At 32.9% G+C, this 20,239-nt stretch overlaps 1 protein-coding gene across 2 annotated transcripts; it reads left to right on the top strand.

The window, feature by feature from the left end:
• Positions 1 to 2,521: 2,521 nt before the first annotated feature.
• LOC132745845 (protein Mo25-like) lies at positions 2,522 to 18,828 on the top strand. Of its 2 annotated transcripts, none has more exons than XM_060734840.1 (8): positions 2,522 to 2,716; positions 7,028 to 7,177; positions 7,973 to 8,137; positions 10,167 to 10,285; positions 11,074 to 11,242; positions 13,696 to 13,821; positions 15,753 to 15,896; positions 16,693 to 18,828. In XM_060734840.1, exons 2-8 carry the CDS (start codon positions 7,070 to 7,072, stop codon positions 16,873 to 16,875), a joined length of 1,014 nt encoding a protein of 337 aa, XP_060590823.1. In that variant the 5' UTR covers positions 2,522 to 2,716; positions 7,028 to 7,069; the 3' UTR covers positions 16,876 to 18,828. The 2 variants fall into 2 exon arrangements, with proteins under 2 accessions (XP_060590823.1, XP_060590822.1); XM_060734839.1 differs by having other exon boundaries at positions 2,522 to 2,654.
• Positions 18,829 to 20,239: the final 1,411 nt, after the last annotated feature.

The raw sequence follows: 20,239 nt of genomic DNA on the forward strand, positions 1-20,239 counted from the left end.
TTAATTATTTAGTAGAATAAATTCAAAACTGGAATTCGGGCCAGTAAATTCAAAATCTTAAACTCATTGACTGAAAGTGACACATAAAGTTCTCTCAGTTTAACCAAGATGAGTATGAGTATATATGAAGGTGCATGTAAACAGATAGAATGAAGACCCTATGTCTATGCACATTTACTATATGGCCTGTTGACCTTGACCACAAAATGTTAGATAGGTAGATTTCATAAAGATGTCTCTTTATACAAAATTAAGTTGTAATACATGTATGCTATTTAGTATTGGAATGAGAGGCACAAGTCCTAAAGTAAACACACAAGTTGTCAATCAATTCAGCCAGAAAAGCCGGGATCCTATTAAAAAAATATAGGGATCCCGGAAATTGACCAGTCTAAAGAAGATGTTTTTCAGATAAGCCGGGATCCTATTAAAACATATAGGGATCCCGGGAATTGACCAGTTCAAGAATATAGTTTTCAGAAAAGCCGGGATCGTATTAAAATGTAAATAGATCTCACGGATTGGCCAGTTCAAGTATATAGTTTTCAGAAAAGCTGGGATCGTTTTAAAACATATAGGGATCCCGGGATTTGACCAATTCAAGAAAATAGTCTTTGATTTTTCCAATTAATTAGGCATATAATTATAAGTATTGTGAATTTCCGCATTTTAAGTTTGTAAATAAATAGCTCTAAATATATCTATATTCTAAGTTAAATTAATTTAACGTTCATTATATACAATAAAAAAAAATTAACGTTTAATGGCCTTTCATTACGACAACAATCAACACAAATATAGTTCATTAGGTTTTTTCCTCCATATCTTATACGATCCCGGATCCCGGGCGTCCCGGATCCCGGCCAGTAAATACATACACGCAATACCGGAAAGGATAAAATGACCGGAAAAAGGGAAAAATAAAAAATGCACAGAACCAGATGTACACTTATGTTAATTAACCAAACGAAAACTTACTACAGAGAAAACAGGTGAAATCGCTAAATCAGAAGTCAGTGTAAATATGATTTATTGAAAAGAATTCATAAAGACAAACATTTTAATCATCATTATATCTTTGCGCTCAAAACAATACTTGCTGATTTTTAAAAATGGCGTGAAAATTGAAGGTTTTTTGACGCTATGTAAGATTAAATTTGATTGGCTAAATAATTTTGGATCCTAGCCCTGATAGATAAATTTTGTATAAAGCTGGAAGCCAAGCGTCGATTAAATTTTTGGATGGCTTCGGAGTTTTAGGTTGTTTCTCAGTAAAATCCTACCGTAATACCGGCTCGCCGTGGCGAGCCGGCAAAAATGTACCTTTTTAAAATATTTACTTAATTTAGGTGGATTTTTAAACGGTGCAACATGAATTAAAGTCAACATATCCAGCATTTAATTAAAATACTAATTGTTAACTAGCTTTAGCGTAGTTTATCCGTTTTGGTTATTCATTCTAAAATACATAAAAAAATATCTTCTGCTTATCCGGAGAGTAACGGAAAGGGCCGAACATTACGATTTGTAAGTAATACGAAAACCGTCCGGTTAGCTCAGAACATTGCAGAAGGTAGTGTTGGACTGTGAATCGGTAGACCCGGGTTCTAATCAGCGATGGTGCAGGTCACTTTCGTTAAGATTGGTCATGAAATATTTTTATTTGCTCTGTATCTTTAAATACTATGGTATGTACTATATACGTGGCTGAGCTGTGCTCTGGTAAATTCTATGTGGCTTACTGGGTCGTGATCCGGAGTGAAAACTACCAACACCACCACTACCGTTACATTTTGATAGAGTTGGAGCATGATTTAGCGGTACACTGGACAACTTAGTTCTGTCATTCTTAATTATTTATCCAGCCACTTATAAAACATATAGCTCTGTGTATTTAACTTAAGCATGCTGCTGACTTCTTTTAGCTAATCCATTATAACCAGTAAACACTGATATCATATGATAACACATGTTCGCGACCTCAACAGGACTCGGACCTACAATCCCTGGGATGAGGTGGAAACGCCTTAACCTCTAGGCTGCTATTCGACAGCTTAATTAAGTATATAACACTAGAATATCTTTTAACTGCTTCATTTTGCATTTTGATGTATAGTGATCGTCATTAAGAAAACAAAATGAGTCCAAATTCAAAGAATGCCACTTCTATATTACAATAATTTAGCGTGCTAATTAATTTTAAAATATAATAAGTCCAATTAATTTTAGTCATTGGTTGTCATTCATAAGTAAAGGGAGCTAACTAGGTTCTGCTAACTAGGTTACATATACGTCGAAACGACATACGTTTAACATTAGTTTTTCAAAGACTATAATTTGTTATACATAAAACGTATGCAAAAGAATGGAAATGGAATTCGGTATTTGTTCTAATTTCTAACAATTAAATATGTCCCACCTCAGAGCTATAATTAAATATCCCACAACGACAAAAACAAATTCTGGTGCGACAACAATAATGTTTGTAGTGTATTCGATTAATTTTCAACTGTACCAATCGTCACTTCCGGTGAAAAAAAAGAAGAAAATCGGTCAACTGTTAAGATTCGTTTTTGCTCTATTATTTACGATTCATGGGAGGACTTGTCGAATAGGACACAGTTTAAAGACCCAAGTGTCTTGTCCATCAATTTGTACGTGGAATTTACGTATATCCTGCTAAATATTTGGTTTGGCTCAACTTTTTTCAACTGTGGTCAGTTTGTTTTCCCCAATGATAAAATTATTTGTGACCCAGCCCACTTTTTTTAAAAAAAAAACCTGTTAATTATTCATCGACGCGATGCATGGAAAATTTGAGAAATTTTCTTTTACCACAAAAGAATGTCTGAAGAAATTTGAATTGTTATGCTTTCACCGAATTTGTAACAGTTTTGTCACATAAATTTATTCATTTTATTCCAACATGAGGAGCTTAACTCTTGAAATATTTATATGTCAGTGATCTCAGAAATATGGTGGTTATACCTTATTCGCGGCTTGAACCACCCCTGTAAACGGTCCATAAAAATCTTTTAACATCTGGACACAAATGGGGTATACAAATTAAATAGAATGACATCAGACTATTCTGCCCCTTACCAGAATACCAGTTCCACCCCCTGATGGTTCTCTTTCAAACCGTTTCATCACCTGACAGTTCTGCCCCAAATCTGAAATGTTCAAACAGTTTATTTTCATATCTTATAACACAGGTGCTAGTTGCATTGATTTGAACTAAAATTTGTTTGACCTTTTTATTTATACAAAAAAAAATCAATATATTAAAAAAAAAAAAAAAAAAAAATAATTTTTTTTCACTGTTATATTATTATAGACAAGGTATGCAACATTCAGGTACGAAAATTATGGGTACGCCGGTTATCTGTGTTAAAATTTTTCACCGGGCGGTAATATCGTCGGATTTTTGCATGGAATCAATGCACAATATATTTTTCTATTACAATTTACTATTTACAGATTCCCAATTAACCACTAGTTAATGTTTTAAAGCCCGAAAGTAAGAAATCACCCAGGTCCGAAAGATGAGACCGTCATGACATGTACATTGTAAGCTGGTATTTACGCTTGAAAAACATCAACAAAGAGATCAAACGGGTCGAACTCACATGCAAACAACTGGATTTTACATACTTTTAAATGGTTTTATCCTCCACGAGTGGCACTAAGTCCTATGTGCCCGTATTTTAAGAAAAATTCTACATGTATAAGGTAATTCCTAAATCGGAAGTGTTCTCCGCAACACGTGCTTGGTTCCCTGTTCCGCTCTTTGTCAATGTATGTAAAACGGAAGCCGGAGAATACTTCCGGTGGGAATTACCTTCTAAAAATATCGTCTACATGTAGGATATTTCTTTAAATACAGGCTCATAGGACTAAGTTTGACTCGTGGAGGATAAAACCATTTAAAAGTATGTAAAATCCAGTTGTTTGCATGTGAGTTCGACCCGTTTGATCTCTTTGTTGATGTATTTCAAGCGTAAATACCAGCTTACAATATACATGTCATGACGGTCTCATCTTTCGGACCTGGGTGATTTCTTACTTTCGGGCTTTAAAACATTAACTAGTGGTTAATTGGGGATCTGTAAATAGTAAATTGTAATAGAAAAATATATTGTGCATTGATTCCATGCAAAAATCCGACGATATTACCGCCCGGTGAAAAATTTTAACACAGATAACCGGCGTACCCATAATTTTCGTAATTGAATGTTGCATACCTTGTCTATAATAATATAACAGTGAAATTTTTTTTTTTTTTTTTTTTTAATATATTGATATTTTATTGAATAAATAACAAGGTCAAACACATTTTAGGTCAAATCAATGCAACTAGCACCTGTGTCTTATAAAGGAGTTTTATTGAACGTACAGTGTTTTTTTATGCCCCGCCATGTAATGGCCTGGGCATATAGTGTTACCCTATTCCGTCATTCTGTCATTCCGTCATCATCAGTTTCTGTTCATTATCTTAGTAACGGTTGCACACATTCAACTCAAATTTGACATATGGATATGTCATAACAAAATAAAGATCAAGTTCGAATTTGGTCATGGTTCGATGATTTTTGGCAGAGTTATGCCCCTTTTACTTTAAAATAATATGAAATTTTCAGTTTCCGTTCATTATCTCCCCAACGGTACAACACATTCAACTCAAACTTGACATATGGTTATGTCATGAGAAAATACAGGTCAAGTTCGAATTAGGTCATGGTTCGATGATTTTTGGCAGAGTTATGCCCCTTTTACTTTGAAAATAATATGAAATTTTCAGTTTCCGTTCATTATCTCCCAAACTGTACAACACATTCAACTCAAATTTGACATATGGATATGTCGTGAGAAAATACAGGCCCAGTTTGAATTTGGTCATGGTTCGATGATTTTTGGCAGAGTTATGCCCCTTTCACTTTGAAAATAATATGAAATTTTCAGTTTCCGTTCATTATCTCCCCTACAGTACAACACATTCAACTGAAACTTGACATATGGATATGTTTTTGGAATGCCCAGGTCAAGTTCAAATTTGGTCATGGTTCAATGATTTTTGGCAGAGTTATGCCCCTTTCACTTTGAAAATAATATGAAATTTTCAGTTTCTGTTTATTATCTCCCCAACGGTACAACACATTCAACTCAAATTTGACATATGGATATGTTTTTGGAATGCCCAGGCCAAATTCGAATTTGGTCATGGTTCAATGATTTTTGGCAGAGTAATGCCCCTTTCACTTTGAAAATAATATGAAATTTACAGTTTCTGTTCATTATCTACCCAACAGTGTTACATTATATTCAACTCAAATTTGACATATGGATATGTCAAAGGAATGGGCAGGTCAAGTTGGAATTTGGTCATGGTTTGATGATTTTTTTTGGCAGAGTTATGTCCCTTTCACTTTGAAAATAATATAGATACATCTTAGGAATAAGCAGTTTAAGTTTGAATTTGGTCGTGGTTCAATGATTTTGGACAAACATATCTTTCTTGAATGTTGGAAAAATTTTGAACTTTCAGTTTCAGCACCAATACTTTTGTGGAAATGTATGTAGCCATTATGAAATATGCTATAGACTGAATAATTTCAGTGCCTTGAACATTGTATGAAAATGGTTTGTGTTAACATTGAAAAGTTTTAAGGGCTTTGAACTTAAAATGAAAAAAATAATTTGTACAAACAAATTTGGAACTAAATATTATAACATCTGAAATTTTGACTGCATGCGGGGGCATCCGTGGCATGATGACACATTTCTAGTTTCTTTATATAACTACTACCCTAAAACGGCACTGTTCCCATTTGAAAATAGACATTAAAATTCCCAATTTCCAGTGTTGAAATTCCCAAAATGGCTGTTCAAAATTCCCACAAGGCCAAGAGATTTCTCTGAAATCATTTAATTCAAACATATATTCATATAAATCATCAGTCAATTGTCATCACTCAATGGTTCTACCTGGGCAATAGAAGCTGTTAGCTGTCTTTATTCATGATGATTAATCTTATTTGTAGATGAAAATGCATAATAAAAATTCCCAATTTAAGTCAAAACAACACATTTTTTTTCCAATCAGTCTGGTTCCGGCACAATTCCCAAAGTAGAGAAAAAACACTGACATATCATTGTTTACTATGAGAAATGTTGGAAATATTGTGTAGATTTTATCATCATAGATTTCTTAATGAAGACTTAATATTTCAATGAATTTGATTGATATTAAGACATTTTGTTACAAGAATATTCCTGAAAATCCTACTTAAAAATGTTTTAAAATTAATGACGTGTTCATCTGTCAGGAAAAGTTGCTGTACTTTTTAACATCCTTTTCAGGTATTTTAATCCAATCAAATTATCAACACCTTCATTGGTGACTTGTTTATAAACACCTGCAATTATCATTATGGTCTGTTGATAAATCAGTCAACTCCAATCATTTGTTTAAATAGCTTGTATTGTAAACTAGAGGTTAAATATATGCTCTGGTATGTCATAAAATATTAACTGTTTTGGTACACAGTTATATATCAAAGTAAGTTATATATATTGAAATGTACAATAAAATAATGTTTAGTAATCTGCTAAAAAGATAGTTTTTCTCCTTATTTTATATAGATTAATAATTACCTATCTATTTCATAAACATCAAAAAGTGTACTGATCTATTGAAAGAATAAAATTGGAGACAAGTAGCCTGCAAATATTGCACAAATTCATGCAGATGGTCCCCCCCCCAAATAGGGGGAGAACTGTTGAAAGAGGAACTAGTAAGGGAGAGAATAGTCTGACTACCAATAAAATCCCATGTTCCATTTAGTCTAAAAAAAGTAATGATTGCAGACACCAAAATGTAAGTACAAATTCTTGGTGTTGGACAGTTCTTGGCTTTGGTTTGCTTTCTGAGCTGGGACATGGCTTGTAATTTACTGAAACAATAACACCATTACTAATTATTTATGTGACATTGACTTATATAATATCTGTTTTTTGTTCTTTTCAGAAATAGATTTGTTTCAGAGTTGGTGGCTTGTTTTCTGTGAGAATGCCTTTGTTTGGAAAGTCACAGAAGAGTCCACAGGAGCTTGTAAAGTCCTTAAAGGAAGGCCTGACTGCTCTAACACGAGAGACTGGAGAGAAGAAACTGGATAAGGTAAATAAAATTTCCATTAATAGATGTACTAAAATGACAAATGCATATATTGTAAAATCAGTCTTGACCCAAACTGTCTTTTTTTCCCCCTAATGTTTATATATGTATTAATTCCGTTTAAGCTTGTCAGATTTGAAGCGACAGACAAGGTCTTATAAAAAGCTGCCTCGTAATTGTTATAAAAACAACAACTTTAAGTGATCAAAGACAATTACAATAGTTGCTGTTTTGAACTTTGCAAACTTTTATTACCATTATATTCACGGTGCACTACTATTAAGAATAGAGTAGTCAGCTGGGAAAACCAAAAAAGTCTTAATTCCGGATTTAGTCTATATAGATAGATTGTCTTGAATTTGAATGAAATTTGTGCAGTCTGATCATGGTCTGCACTTTTGATATTCATTCAGTACTAATTATGAACTTTACCCTAAAATGATCAATGTTTTTTTCGAGATTGAAAGATGGACAAGTGCATAAAAAACTTTTTTATGATATTAAGCTTGGTAAGGACTCATGGTAACTGTATTTGTTTTATTTTGTATACCATCATTAGGCCAGTGATGATGTGTCTAAGAACCTTGCAGCCATTAATATCATAGAAAAAAATTAAGAATGGTAACTTGGTAAGGGTCATGGTAACTGTATTTGTATTATTTTGTATACCATCATTAGGCCAGTGATGATGTGTCTAAGAACCTTGCAGCCATTAATATCATAGAAAAAAATTAAGAATGGTAACTTGGTAAGGGCTCATGGTAACTGTATTTGTATTATTTTGTATACCATCATTAGGCCAGTGATGATGTGTCTAAGAACCTTGCGGCCATTAAGACAGTACTGTACGGCACAGAGAATCAGGAGCCTCAGACAGACCAGGTGGCCCAGCTAGCCCATGAAATGTATGACAATAATATGCTGTATCTACTGGTTCAAAACCTGGGAAAGATTGATTTTGAGGTAAGTGTTTTGTCAGTATGACCAGTTTTCAAATATTCTATATATCTATCTGAAAGACTCTGATCTGACTAAAGTTCAGATCTACTTATGTTATTTCTTACATGTAGATCTGATTGCCACCATGTTTGTTTTGCCTTCATTGTGATTCGTATTTTCCCGGAAAAGTTTTTTTTAGCCACGTGATTAATACCGTCCTTTACAGATAGGCATTAAACGTGGTATAAAAATGTTGTTTGTGAAAATAAAACAAATTGTTGTTTTTTGTTATGAAAAAATGTTTGAAGTAATTTGAAACAAATGAACTGGAAATGATAGACTCAATTTTTAATGGGCAAGATTGTTTTGCAAGTTTATTAGACAGCTATACAGACAACACCATGTTCTCAAAATTGTGAAAATAACCTACTCAGTATTGGCTTTCCAGCAGTTAAAATTAGAAATGGCATCACTTAAGCTGGCCGATGATTAGTTGTTTGAAAGGTACCAAGAAGGTCACAACCTATTGGTGGTCGTCGGATCCTAATGTGTTGCGTTAATTAGGAGCTGATTTTCTTCAGATTATTAATTAGTTTTATTATACCCCCGCACAACGAAGTTGTAAGGGGGGTATACTGGAATCAGCTTGTCCGTCCAGCCGTCGCCCTGTCCGGCCGTCCGTCGGTTTTTCCTTGTCTGCCCAATAACTTAAGATTCTTTAGACCCACAGTCCTCATATTTGGTGTTTAGATTGGTCATGGTTAGAAGATGATCCTTATTGATTTTGAGGTCACTGGGTCAAAGGTCAAGGTCACAGGGGCCTTGACTACAAAAAGCTTGTCCGCCCAATAACTTAAGATTCCTTTGACCCAAAGTCTTTATATTTGGTATTTAGATTGGTCATGATAAGAAGATGATCACTATTGATTTTGAGGTCACTGGGTCAAAGGTCAAGGTCACAGGGGCCTTGACTTCAAAAAGCTTGTCCGCAAATAACTGAAGATTCCTTTGACCCACAGTTTTCATATTTGGTATTTAGATTGGTCATGATAAGTAGATGCTCCCTATCGATTTTGAGGTCACTGGGTCAAAGGTCAAGGTCACAGGGACTTTGACTTCAAAAAAATTGTCTGCCCAATAACTTAAGAAACTTTTGACTCACTGTCTTCATATTTGGCATGGAGGTTGATCATGACAATTAGGTGACCCCTATTGATTTTGAAGTCACTGGGTCAAAGGTCAAGGTCACAGGGGCCTTGACTTAAAAAGCTTGTCCCCTCCATTGCTTAAGAATGCTTTGGTCAACAGTCTTCATATTTAGTATTGAGGTTATTTATGACTAGTAGATGACCCCTTTTGATTTTAAGGTGACTTATAATGTCAAAAGTCAAGGTCACAGGGTTTTTACTAAAATAAGCTTGTCTGCACAAATGCTTAAGAATGCCTGTCCGAAGTGTATTGATTTTTGACATTTTCACATTTGAATCATGTAGAATACATAACTTAGCAGTGCACTGGCTTAGTAACCTCAGATTTGGCAGGGAGGTTGTCCTTGAGCTCTAAATGGCCACTGTTGATTCTGACAAAGTGGTATGCGGGGGTATTCATGCCATGACAGTGGCAGTTCTAGTTAATTTTGCTAAAGTTACATTTGCCAGTCCAAGTGTTAATGGTAGGTGTACAGGTGAAAGTCATAATAATTATAGATTTTGCCATAATTGTTTTCAATTTCACAGTCTAGTAGTTCATGTGTATAATCAATAACATTTTAGATTATCAATTATTTGGTCAATAACCATTGTAGTAGTCAATTACTTTAAATATATACCGTAGGGAAAAAATGAGCATAATTATTAAAGCAGTTTCATCACATAATTTAAATAAAACATAAATTTTACTATGATTAATTAGTTTTGCTTACTTTGTACTGATTATTTTCTGTGCTGTTATTTGTATTGAAATTTCCCAAAATAATTAATGGTATTTGGTCAGATTGAAAATTTAAGATATTTAGGAATGTAAAAAATAAATAAATGATATGAATATGTTTCAGGGTAGGAAAGATGTTGCCCAGATTTTCAACAATATGTTGCGACGCCAGATCGGTACTAGAGCACCTACAGTTGATCATCTCGGACCCAGAAAGGAAATTCTATTAGACTTAATGAAAGGGTAAAGTGTATTCTTTGACCCACAAATGTTTTAAATATGTTTATATGTCAAACAAAAAAATTGCCACACTGCAGACGCGACTCAAACCACGGGTCTCTGGATTGCCGGTCCACTACACCACAGTGGAGGTTGCGTTTTATTCATGCGTTTTGCCCTTATGTTTAAGTCACTGTTTTTATATAACAAATGTCATATATCAAACATATTTATTATTTCATAAGGCCACTTTCCTAAGAATATATGTGAAAAAAAGTCATGAGCAGTAAATTATACATATAAAAATCAGCAACACAGTCAGTTACTTTTTGAATGCAAATTGCAAAATTGGAAGGCTTTTGTCACTAGTATTGAATCAAAACAGCTTTGTCTGTCCAGGCTATACTCCCTTGCTGCTTAATAATATAATGCAGTGGCTGTTCTGAATTGAGAGAATGGTGGTGGGGGTCTTGCTTGGATGTCACAATCACTACTTCATCGTCTTATTTTATGAGTATCACACATTTTTATTTCAAAAGTTATAGATATGGAGTAATATGAAGGAGTGTTAAATGCATACAGCTAGAAAATGTATTAACCCCTAAGCCTTCTAGCAGCAACTTAATTAATCCATGCATCCAGGTCAGACTTAAAATGATGAATGGTTTTGCCCAGATTATAAGTCAATTTAAGATATTTGGTTTAGATATGTAGCGTTTCAACTTTATAAAGGCCAATATGGTTAGAGAGAAATGGTTAGATATTTATTCATTTGTGTGTATTATATCATTGATCACTTTGCACTTATTTAGGTACGAGAGTCAAGAAATAGCATTGAATTGTGGTATGATGTTGCGGGAGTGTTGTAGATATGAACAGTTGGCAAAGACAATGTTGTACTCTGACCAGTTTTTCATGTTCTTCACATATGTTGAGGTGTCGACATTTGATGTGGCTTCTGATGCATTCTCTACGTTCAAGGTATGGTAAAGTATTTATGAAACTGCACACCTCCATATATAGAGGATATTGAATGAGTTTAGGTTTAATACTAAATTTATTGAATGAGTTGAATAAAGTCATATAATGCGAGCCTCTGGCGAGCATAATATTGTTTTATTCAACGAGCTCATTAAATTTAGTATTGAATTGACACAAATATAATATTTATTTATCACATATTCAAAAAGAGAACAGTTTACAGTTAAAAAGAGTCATTACTCATTGAGGCACCTATAGTGTAACACTCACATTAGTGGGCTTTAAGGCTATGTTTATATATAGCACAAATGACGTCACATCAAAGCGTTATTACACTAGTGTAACATCGTTTATATTAAATGGCTTTATCACATAAACTGAGGCGCAGGAGTGTAATAAAGCCATTTTATAAAAACGATATTACACTAGACAATATTACACTAGTGTAATAACACTTTGACGTCACGTCATTTGCGCTATAAACATAGCGTTAAAGCGTGCTAATTTTAGCGTTACACTATAGGCGCGTCAAAGGAAAATGACTCTTGATAACAGTTTACCGTTCTTGTTTTATATATGTGATAAATAGAATATTATATTCGTGTAGATTCAATACTAAATTTATTGAATTTGTTGAATAAAACAATATTATGCTTGCCAGAAGCTCGCATAATATGATTTTATTCAACTCGTTCAATAAATTTAGTATAAAACCTACACTCATTCAATATCTTCTATTTATTACACTCTTGCGCCACAGTTTATGTGATAAAAGAAATTAATACCTATGTTACTATATATTGTAACAAAATCTAGGGTATATCAAGGCCATGGTGGCAAGATTAGGTCATTATCCACTCGGCTGCCTTGCTACCTGAAAAAATTATTTTTACATAATGGGCGAGTGAATGAGTGCATGTGCAATATGACATATCAACTCTCAGTGACTTTAAAAACAGCAAATACAGATTTATGAACCAAACCTTAAATAACAATTTTTAAGCTCAATTACAAACACTGTTACATAAAACTTAGGAATTTTAAACATCACTGTCAGAATGTTGATTTTATGTACATAACTGCAAAGGACATGATTTTATTGCATGGGCACGCAAAAAAACAAAAATTGTGTAGGAAAGTAAAAAAAGCCATGGGTTGGGTCTAAAATCTACACTGAACTTGTACTGGCTCAGAAACTAAACTCTCTAATTTGGCTGCTTAGTTCTCCAGGTAATACCAGTGCAGACAGTGAAGTGTTTTTATGCTGATGTTGCAAACAAGTTAATCTTTCTGTGATTATATATATATTCACAATGATTGAGGGTCTTTTCTAATACAGACATGTTTTGTTTAGTCTTGAATTCACAAAACATAGCCTTATAATTTAAATATTAAAGGAACTCCACTGAAGTTAAAGGTACAAAACAAAACAATAAGTTAAAAAAACAAACAAAAAATTTAAAATAATTACATAGATAAAGATCTGTAGAAGTTGATATAGAAATATACTTAGAATTAAATTGATAATAATGTTTAGCTCGACTATTCGATAAGAATAAGGAGAGCTATTGTAGTCACCCGAGCGTTGGTGTCGGCATCGGCGTCCACTCGGGGTCCTCGTAACCACTTATGTTAAAGTTTTTGAAATACCTCAAATATTTTCAAAGTCCATTGACATATGGCTTTCCCAACATGTAGACAGGAGGAGGTAACTGTAACAAGCATTTTGACAGAATTATGCCCCTTTTTCGAATTTACGTTAAAATTTTTGTAATACCTAAAATATGTTCAAAGTCCAATGACATATGGCTTTGAAACTTTGCACACTTGTTCACCTTCATGACCCCAACCTGTAGACAGGAGGAGGTAACTGTATTAAGCATTTTAACAGAATTATGCCCCTTTTTCGAGTTAGAATTTACATTTAGGTTTGCATACCACCTCAGATATTTTCATATTCTTTTGAAACAAATTGAAATTTTATACTTTTCTTTGAGAGCATAATAGGACTCTCTCCAAGGCCTATAACTGTAACATGGATTTAAAGAAAAAACTTTGTCCTTTTGTTATTCACACAGAAAATTATCAAGACTCTTTTATTATCAAGCACTAAGAATAGTCGAGCATTGTCTCCTACTGACAGCTCTTGTTTAAAATACATAGCCCAGTATAAGTTAAAATAGTTTGTGGTCATTTTGCGCAATTAAAATTATTTTTCTGGAAAAACAGATTTAGGGATTGATCTGAAATTTCACACACAAGTTATAAGTCCAGACCTAAATCAAATGATACCCAAGTCTTGAAAAAAATATTTCCAGTCTATTTTTAAAAAAAAAACCTGAGTGGAGTTCCTTTAAAAGGAATTATTTTTAGCTCGACTTTTTTTTTATTGAAATTACAGGAGTTAACAAAACACAAGATATTGTTTTGATCAATAATCTTTTAAATTACAGGAGTTGTTAACAAAACACAAGATCCTAGCTGCTAATTTCCTAGAAGCAAACTATGACAAAGTGTTCATACCTTACCAGAGTTTATTGGTCTCTGACAATTATGTGACAAGGAGGCAAGCTTTAAAGGTACCCATAGTTTGTATAATATTCTTAAAATTCGGAATTTAATAGTGAACCTGCTATATTTTCCTCCTATTTTTCTGTAATGGATCTGTCCAGCTTTGAATTTGAAGCCGTCTGTTCAAAGTTAAAGGGATTTCAGTATCAGAATACAAAAATTAAGCTGCCAATAGTTTAAAACCCGGTCAGACTGCACGGATATGCAGGCTGGCCTGGCTCTATACTGGTGACAAAGAATGATCGCTTTTGGTTCCGACAGGTCAAGAAGTAATGCCCCAGTCAGTTGTAACCCAGTTCAATCAACTTGTGGAAAAAAGACAGGGGGAAGGAAGGAGAAAATAGCAGAGATTGCTGGAGAAATAAGCCAAGTTTTGACTTTCCATTTGTCCCTGACTGTGCCCTGTTGAGAAATTGTGATGGGATTTGTTTTGATGACGAAATACATGGGTGCAAGTTTTCAGATTTTAGTCTTGAAAGCTCTCTGTTTTCTATACAAAATGAATTGAAATATTGCTAAATTCAGGGTTTTCATGTTTTCTGATGTTTTTATTTTTGCTGAAGAACAAAATCTTTGGTTCTGAAGAACACAATCTTTGGTTCTGAAGAATGCAATTTTCTGGTTTTATAGAACATAAACACTAAACACCAATATCATGTGATATTAGAAATTTCTGATAGAGAAACTGAGATTTTTACATATTCTAATATACCTTTTTAGATTAAAGGGAGGTAATGGAAGTTCAGATTTTTTTCTTATATAGTTTGTGATTTTCTCCCTTTGACACAAACGTTCATATTAAAGTCAATATTAATCCTTGCACTCATGTTTAACTTTTAAAGGGGATATTGATAAAAGATAGATTTTTGTGCCCCACTTAAAAAGTGGAGTGTATACATCACTTTGGTGGTCTTTTTTCATATGTTCCTACTTATTATACCCCAACAAATGAATTTTAGGGGTATATAGGAGTCGGCTTGTTGGCCGGTCGGTCCGTCCACATAATGGTTTCCAGATGATAACTGGAGTTTGGAATGAGGTATTGTAATCAAACTTGGTATATAGCAACCTTATATGAAGACCCCTTTTGGTATTGCATTTGGACCCCTGGGGTCAAGGTCACCATTACTAAAAATAGAAAGATGGTCTCCGGACAATAACTAGAGTTAGGAATGAGATATTGTAATCAAACTTGGTGTATAGCAAGTTTATACTAGTCCATGCAGGGTGTCCGTTTTACCCTTGAAATGACTCTTTGACCCTTCAAATTTCTAAAAGGCGTGATTTGACCCTCAGAATTTTAACTGGAGGGTCAAATTTTGTTAAAATCATAGGGATTTGGCCTTGTAGTCGGTAAAACTACGTCAAAATGACTCTCAGGATATCATGGCTAGTGAACACCCTGTGCATGTGAGGAAGTTCTTTATTGCAACTTGCAAGGCAAAATTTTTCTATGACAATTGACCCGAGACATTGAGGCTTATGGTCATTTACCTTGCAGCGATGAATCACAAGTCATGTGGGGTTAGAAGTCAAATACTTGCAGAGATTGGTAATTAACCATTTAGATATTCATAGAGGCCTCAGTGGTTTTCTGCCTTGAATGGGAAGAGGCCTTAGTCTTTTGATTTTGGGAAAAAATATTGCTAAAATTGCTAATTTGGGAAGTAAAAAAGCTGGTGTAAAATCAGATATTTGGGAAAACTGCATGATTTTGAAGAAAATTTTGATTGGGAAGAGACCATTTATAGGCATCTGTTATATAAGATGAAAAGTCACTGCAGCTGGACAGGTGGAACGACCATTGAGGTATGACCAGAAATGTGTTAAAATCAGCATAAAAACAACCAATCAAACCAATTGCCATTTGTGTTAACAGTTCTAAAGTAATATTCATGTTGATTAGCTAATTTAATGTTTTTGTATATAATTATTATAGTTGCTGGGTGAGCTGTTGTTAGATCGTCACAACTTTACTATAATGACACGATATATCAGTAACCCGGACAACTTGAAGATGATGATGAATATGTTACGAGAGAAGAGCAGGAATATTCAGTTTGAAGCCTTCCATGTCTTTAAAGTAAGATATTGAAGCACTTATACAAAATTTAATTGTATTATAATTAGATATTGAAGGCATAGAATATGTCATGATAAATTTTTGCCTCGCTTTTATCCAGGATCAGTGTTTATTCAAACATATGATGATAAATATTTTGCCTCACTTTCATGTGGGACCAGTGTTCATTTGATCTAGTATTAAAGTCTAAAAGTTAATTTTACTCAACCAGCAAGGTCATTGAAGGTTGATGGTTTCTGTCATGAAAGGTTTCCCATTTAATATTTGAGGTTGATCAAGTTAAATGATTGAATGATCTTTATATTTTTAAGCACTTTCAAAAAAAATATTTTTTTTTTTTTTAAAAAAAGCGAATGGCACATAATTATTGCTTATAGTTTTATACATTTTAAGATATTTAGCATGATTAGGATTTAAGATATTCTATGCTCATCTTTGGGTAAAATACTGTTATTGCCGGAATTTAGTGAAATCTAGTAAATTCTTCCTGAATATGGATTAATTTGAATAGGTGAATGTATAAACTATGTTTGAGAAGCTGCATCCCCTATTACTTATGTTAATTTGGTCTATTCTCATGAAAACTGCCAGTTGATTTTTTTAATGCCACTATGTAATCATATTGTGATTACCTGTAGTGTGTAGTGTTTAAAACATTACATATTTTCTCTGTACGTATTCAAAAGATGTTTCTTTTACATTTCAGAAGAGGCTGTACAGTTATAATCATTTTTTTTTTCAAATATCTAATTTGAGCAAAATATAACTTTCAAGTGTCTATTTTTTCTATTTATAGGTATTCGTCGCAAACCCTAACAAACCAAAGCCAATTCTCGACATTTTACTACGGAACAAGGATAAACTGGTGGACTTCCTCACCAAGTTTCATACGGACCGGTCCGATGATGAACAGTTTAACGATGAAAAAGCCTACTTAATAAAGCAAATTAAAGAATTAAAGCAGACGGAAGAAACGTAACGTCTGGAAAACGCCTAGATGATTTTTTTTCCTGGATTTTCTTTTTTTTTTTCAATGAAGAAAAATTGATGTGATATGCATTTTATATTATTCGGTTGCAAAACATGATGATAAAACTTGTGTGTTAAGGTAGAAAAAAAACAAAACAAACTGATGAAATATGGATGCAAGGGAAACAATTCAAGAGTTTTTACGGAGTTGTCTGTCTGCATAATCTTTGTTTATTTGTTGCTGCCACTGTATGGTGATATTGTAGGTGTAAAGAGTTATTAATAATTTATTTGAACTCATGTCTTAAATTGTTTTAAAATCGTTATTTAGATGAAATTGTTAAGAAATTTTGATGGAATGACATGTAAAAATACTGCCAAAAATTCATTATCTTGTGGATAAAAATTCAATTAATCATAAGAGTGGAAGTCAAATTATTGTTTTTTTATAGGCCAAATCAAAGAATTTAATTTTTCATTGTGAAAGAAGAATTTTTGTGAATGGAATATTCTGAATAAAATAAGCTGTTAGATGATAAAGAAATTACATACAGATTTTGTAGGTTTAATTGTACTGTTAATGTCTTTAAGTTATATGTTCAAAATCTTTTGATTGTTTTTAACTTACTTCCTCATTGCAAAATACTCTAAATCAGTGTAAAAACTGGAACAAACAAAATTTTCCTTATTTGTTACTAGTAATGATTTATTCCCAGAAACAGGCTCAAGTGTGGTTTTTACTTAAATTGTGATTTTTACTTTTGGTTGACGTGCTCTCAAGCAGTTGAAACTGGAATGAAAACCAGGGATAAAGACTCAAAGCCCAGCTTGTGTGAAGATCATGTTTCCTAGTTTACCAGTACTGTTAATTTGTCAGTTCCAGGCACTCAACTTGATGCGCTTAATTAGTAATCTAAGGATAACTGGCTGTGAGGGTTCAAACTCCGTTAGGGACAAGCTGTCGCTTCCTTGAGGAAGAAACATAACACTCATTGCTTGGTATGGTTTGATTTCAGGAACGTATTCAAGTGTGTTTCTTTAGGCTTATACATGTAGCTTTCACAATGAATTGAAAACTAAAAATGGTAAACTGAAAACCTTGTATACTTAAATATAAACATGTAAACTGAAAACATGTAAATTAAGAACTAGCAGTATTATTTGCAAGACTGTTATTCCTGCAGCTTATGTTTAACAAGGCAAATGCACTGCTCATATGAAACATTACTGTGTTGTTTTTTTAATCGCGAAATTCTCAGTTGTTCAAGACTGGACTCTCTGTTTTGATCGCCAGGTATATTTAAGACAGTTGAGTGAAAATCTATTTCATTTAGTACATATATTTTACAGCTATAGTTTCATATAATTCTGATGTGAAATACTTGTATTAAACCAGGTGTCTACAAACTTTCCGGACAACCGTAGTACATGCTAGTGAAGGTTTTTAATTATTTGTTGGAGTTTTTGCATCAAAATACCTTGGTTTTTTGCGGATTTTCTTTTAAGTTCATTATTTCGACCTAAAGATATATTGATATATGTACATTTTATTTTATCTGACATTTATTTAAAAGGAATTAAATAGAGCTGTATGTAAAGATGTTGTAAAAAGATCATTTTTTGTTTTGTTTCATACTTAACATTATTTTGTTTTCATCATACATATATATATATTCGGTAACATAAGTGTATTTATGTATCAAACGCTTATATCTGTGTCATATATAAATATCATATATAATGTCCTTGATTTATCTTTCTTTTTCTGGGCATTCAGTGTCATTTGATGCAGATTTGCTGTATATCATTGATTAACAGTATTGGTTTTATTTTAAGAATTTTGGAAAACTCTACACTGAAGGCTTAATTGAACTTTTCTGCACCTTTGATTTTGAATTTGTAAAGTCAATGTCAGGTTTAAAGCAGCATGTTTCTAGATGATAAAAAAACAACAACAAAAACATTATGAAAAACAACAACAAAATTTAAAAATGTCATATTTAAAGTGAATTGGTCAATAATTTGATAGCTGTGAAAATGTCGATAATTAAGTTGATTGCATTTACTTAGTATCATTTGTGACAAAAAAAACACCCCAGAAAAGCTTTATATTGAATGTTGTTTGTTAGTGTGGGATGCATATTTATATGTAGCAGATCTAGAACAAAATATTATTCATCATTATGTGTTAATACTAAATCACATTGAACACTAATCTTGTCAACATTTTTTTTTAGGAATATTTAATAAGATTATCCAATTGATACATTTCTATGGTTTTTATCAACACTTGAAGATCATACCCATTGTGGACCAATCCACTTTAAGCCACAATGCATATATGTTATATGACTGAATTTTCTGTTTTTAACTCAAAATCTCTTACATGCTTGGGGCATCTGTGGCCAGGCATTCTTTTACTTTTTGACATGACAGTATTTTTGCTACTTGAGATACATTCTTAATTTTCATAAACATAATTCTGGAGCTGTGCCACTTTAAACCTTGCATTACCATACATCAATATCAATAATTCACGTTTTCACTATAGTCAATTTCACTGCAAAGAGATTGCTTGCTTATATTTGTGTACCTTACTCTTAAGTATGGCGCTTGAATTTTAATTTATTATAAACTATTTACTTGTATGTTCCATATATTCTTTCGAGGAATTTGTTGCTTAGTGATTATTAGGTTACTGATGAGAAAATCAGTGACCCACTGCCACTTGCTCAATACCCACATTAAGTTAATCATGTAAGGAAACTATACTGCTAGTTGACGATGGCCTTTGACTCTACCCATGTATCAGCTCCTGTTTGAAGTGGTGCACAACCATTGAAATCTAAACCTTAACAAAATAGATGAAAAATTATTCACAAGGAATCGTTCTATATTTTAATCAAATGATTCATTACTAAGCTAATTTCTCAAAGGATTTTTAATCATCTACTTTAAAGCAAAACATAGAGAATTTACCTGGCAAAATTGCTAGATATTTTTTTTTAATTCTGCTAATAAATTGTTTGTTATAAATCCAAATGAAACAACATGTAAGTATGTGTTATATAATGTGTGACAATTCAGTGAATGACTTACAAGCATAGGAATACTACAATGTATTCTAGAATCTCAATCATTTGCAGTCTTTTTTCTCTTTTATTCAGAATTAACTTTTATGTTGATCTACAGAACATAGGAAAGAAAGAAATTCTAAGATGTATTCATTTTCAAATAAAACTCTTTCCTTCTTTAAATCTCTTGATATAAGTATACAGAATCATGTCAATATTATTTTGATATTATATCTATATTTTGACACTTTTGTTTTAGAAACCTGATTTCTGGGACAATTCTTGATTTCTGGGACCGTC

This window comes from Ruditapes philippinarum, unplaced genomic scaffold (genome assembly GCF_026571515.1).
Source record: "Ruditapes philippinarum isolate M1 unplaced genomic scaffold, ASM2657151v2 ctg4144_1_1_1_1, whole genome shotgun sequence".
In the NCBI taxonomy this organism is placed as follows: domain Eukaryota; kingdom Metazoa; phylum Mollusca; class Bivalvia; order Venerida; family Veneridae; genus Ruditapes; species Ruditapes philippinarum.

Bases quoted from the DNA above. Each gene is read 5' to 3' on its own strand.
- LOC132745845 (XM_060734840.1), top strand. From the start codon at position 7,070: ATGCCTTTGTTTGGAAAGTCACAGAAGAGTCCACAGGAGCTTGTAAAG. The intron at 10,286-11,073 runs GTAAAGTGTATT...GCACTTATTTAG, and splicing joins CTATTAGACTTAATGAAAGG to GTACGAGAGTCAAGAAATAG. The intron at 13,822-15,752 runs GTACCCATAGTT...TAATTATTATAG, and splicing joins CAAGGAGGCAAGCTTTAAAG to TTGCTGGGTGAGCTGTTGTT.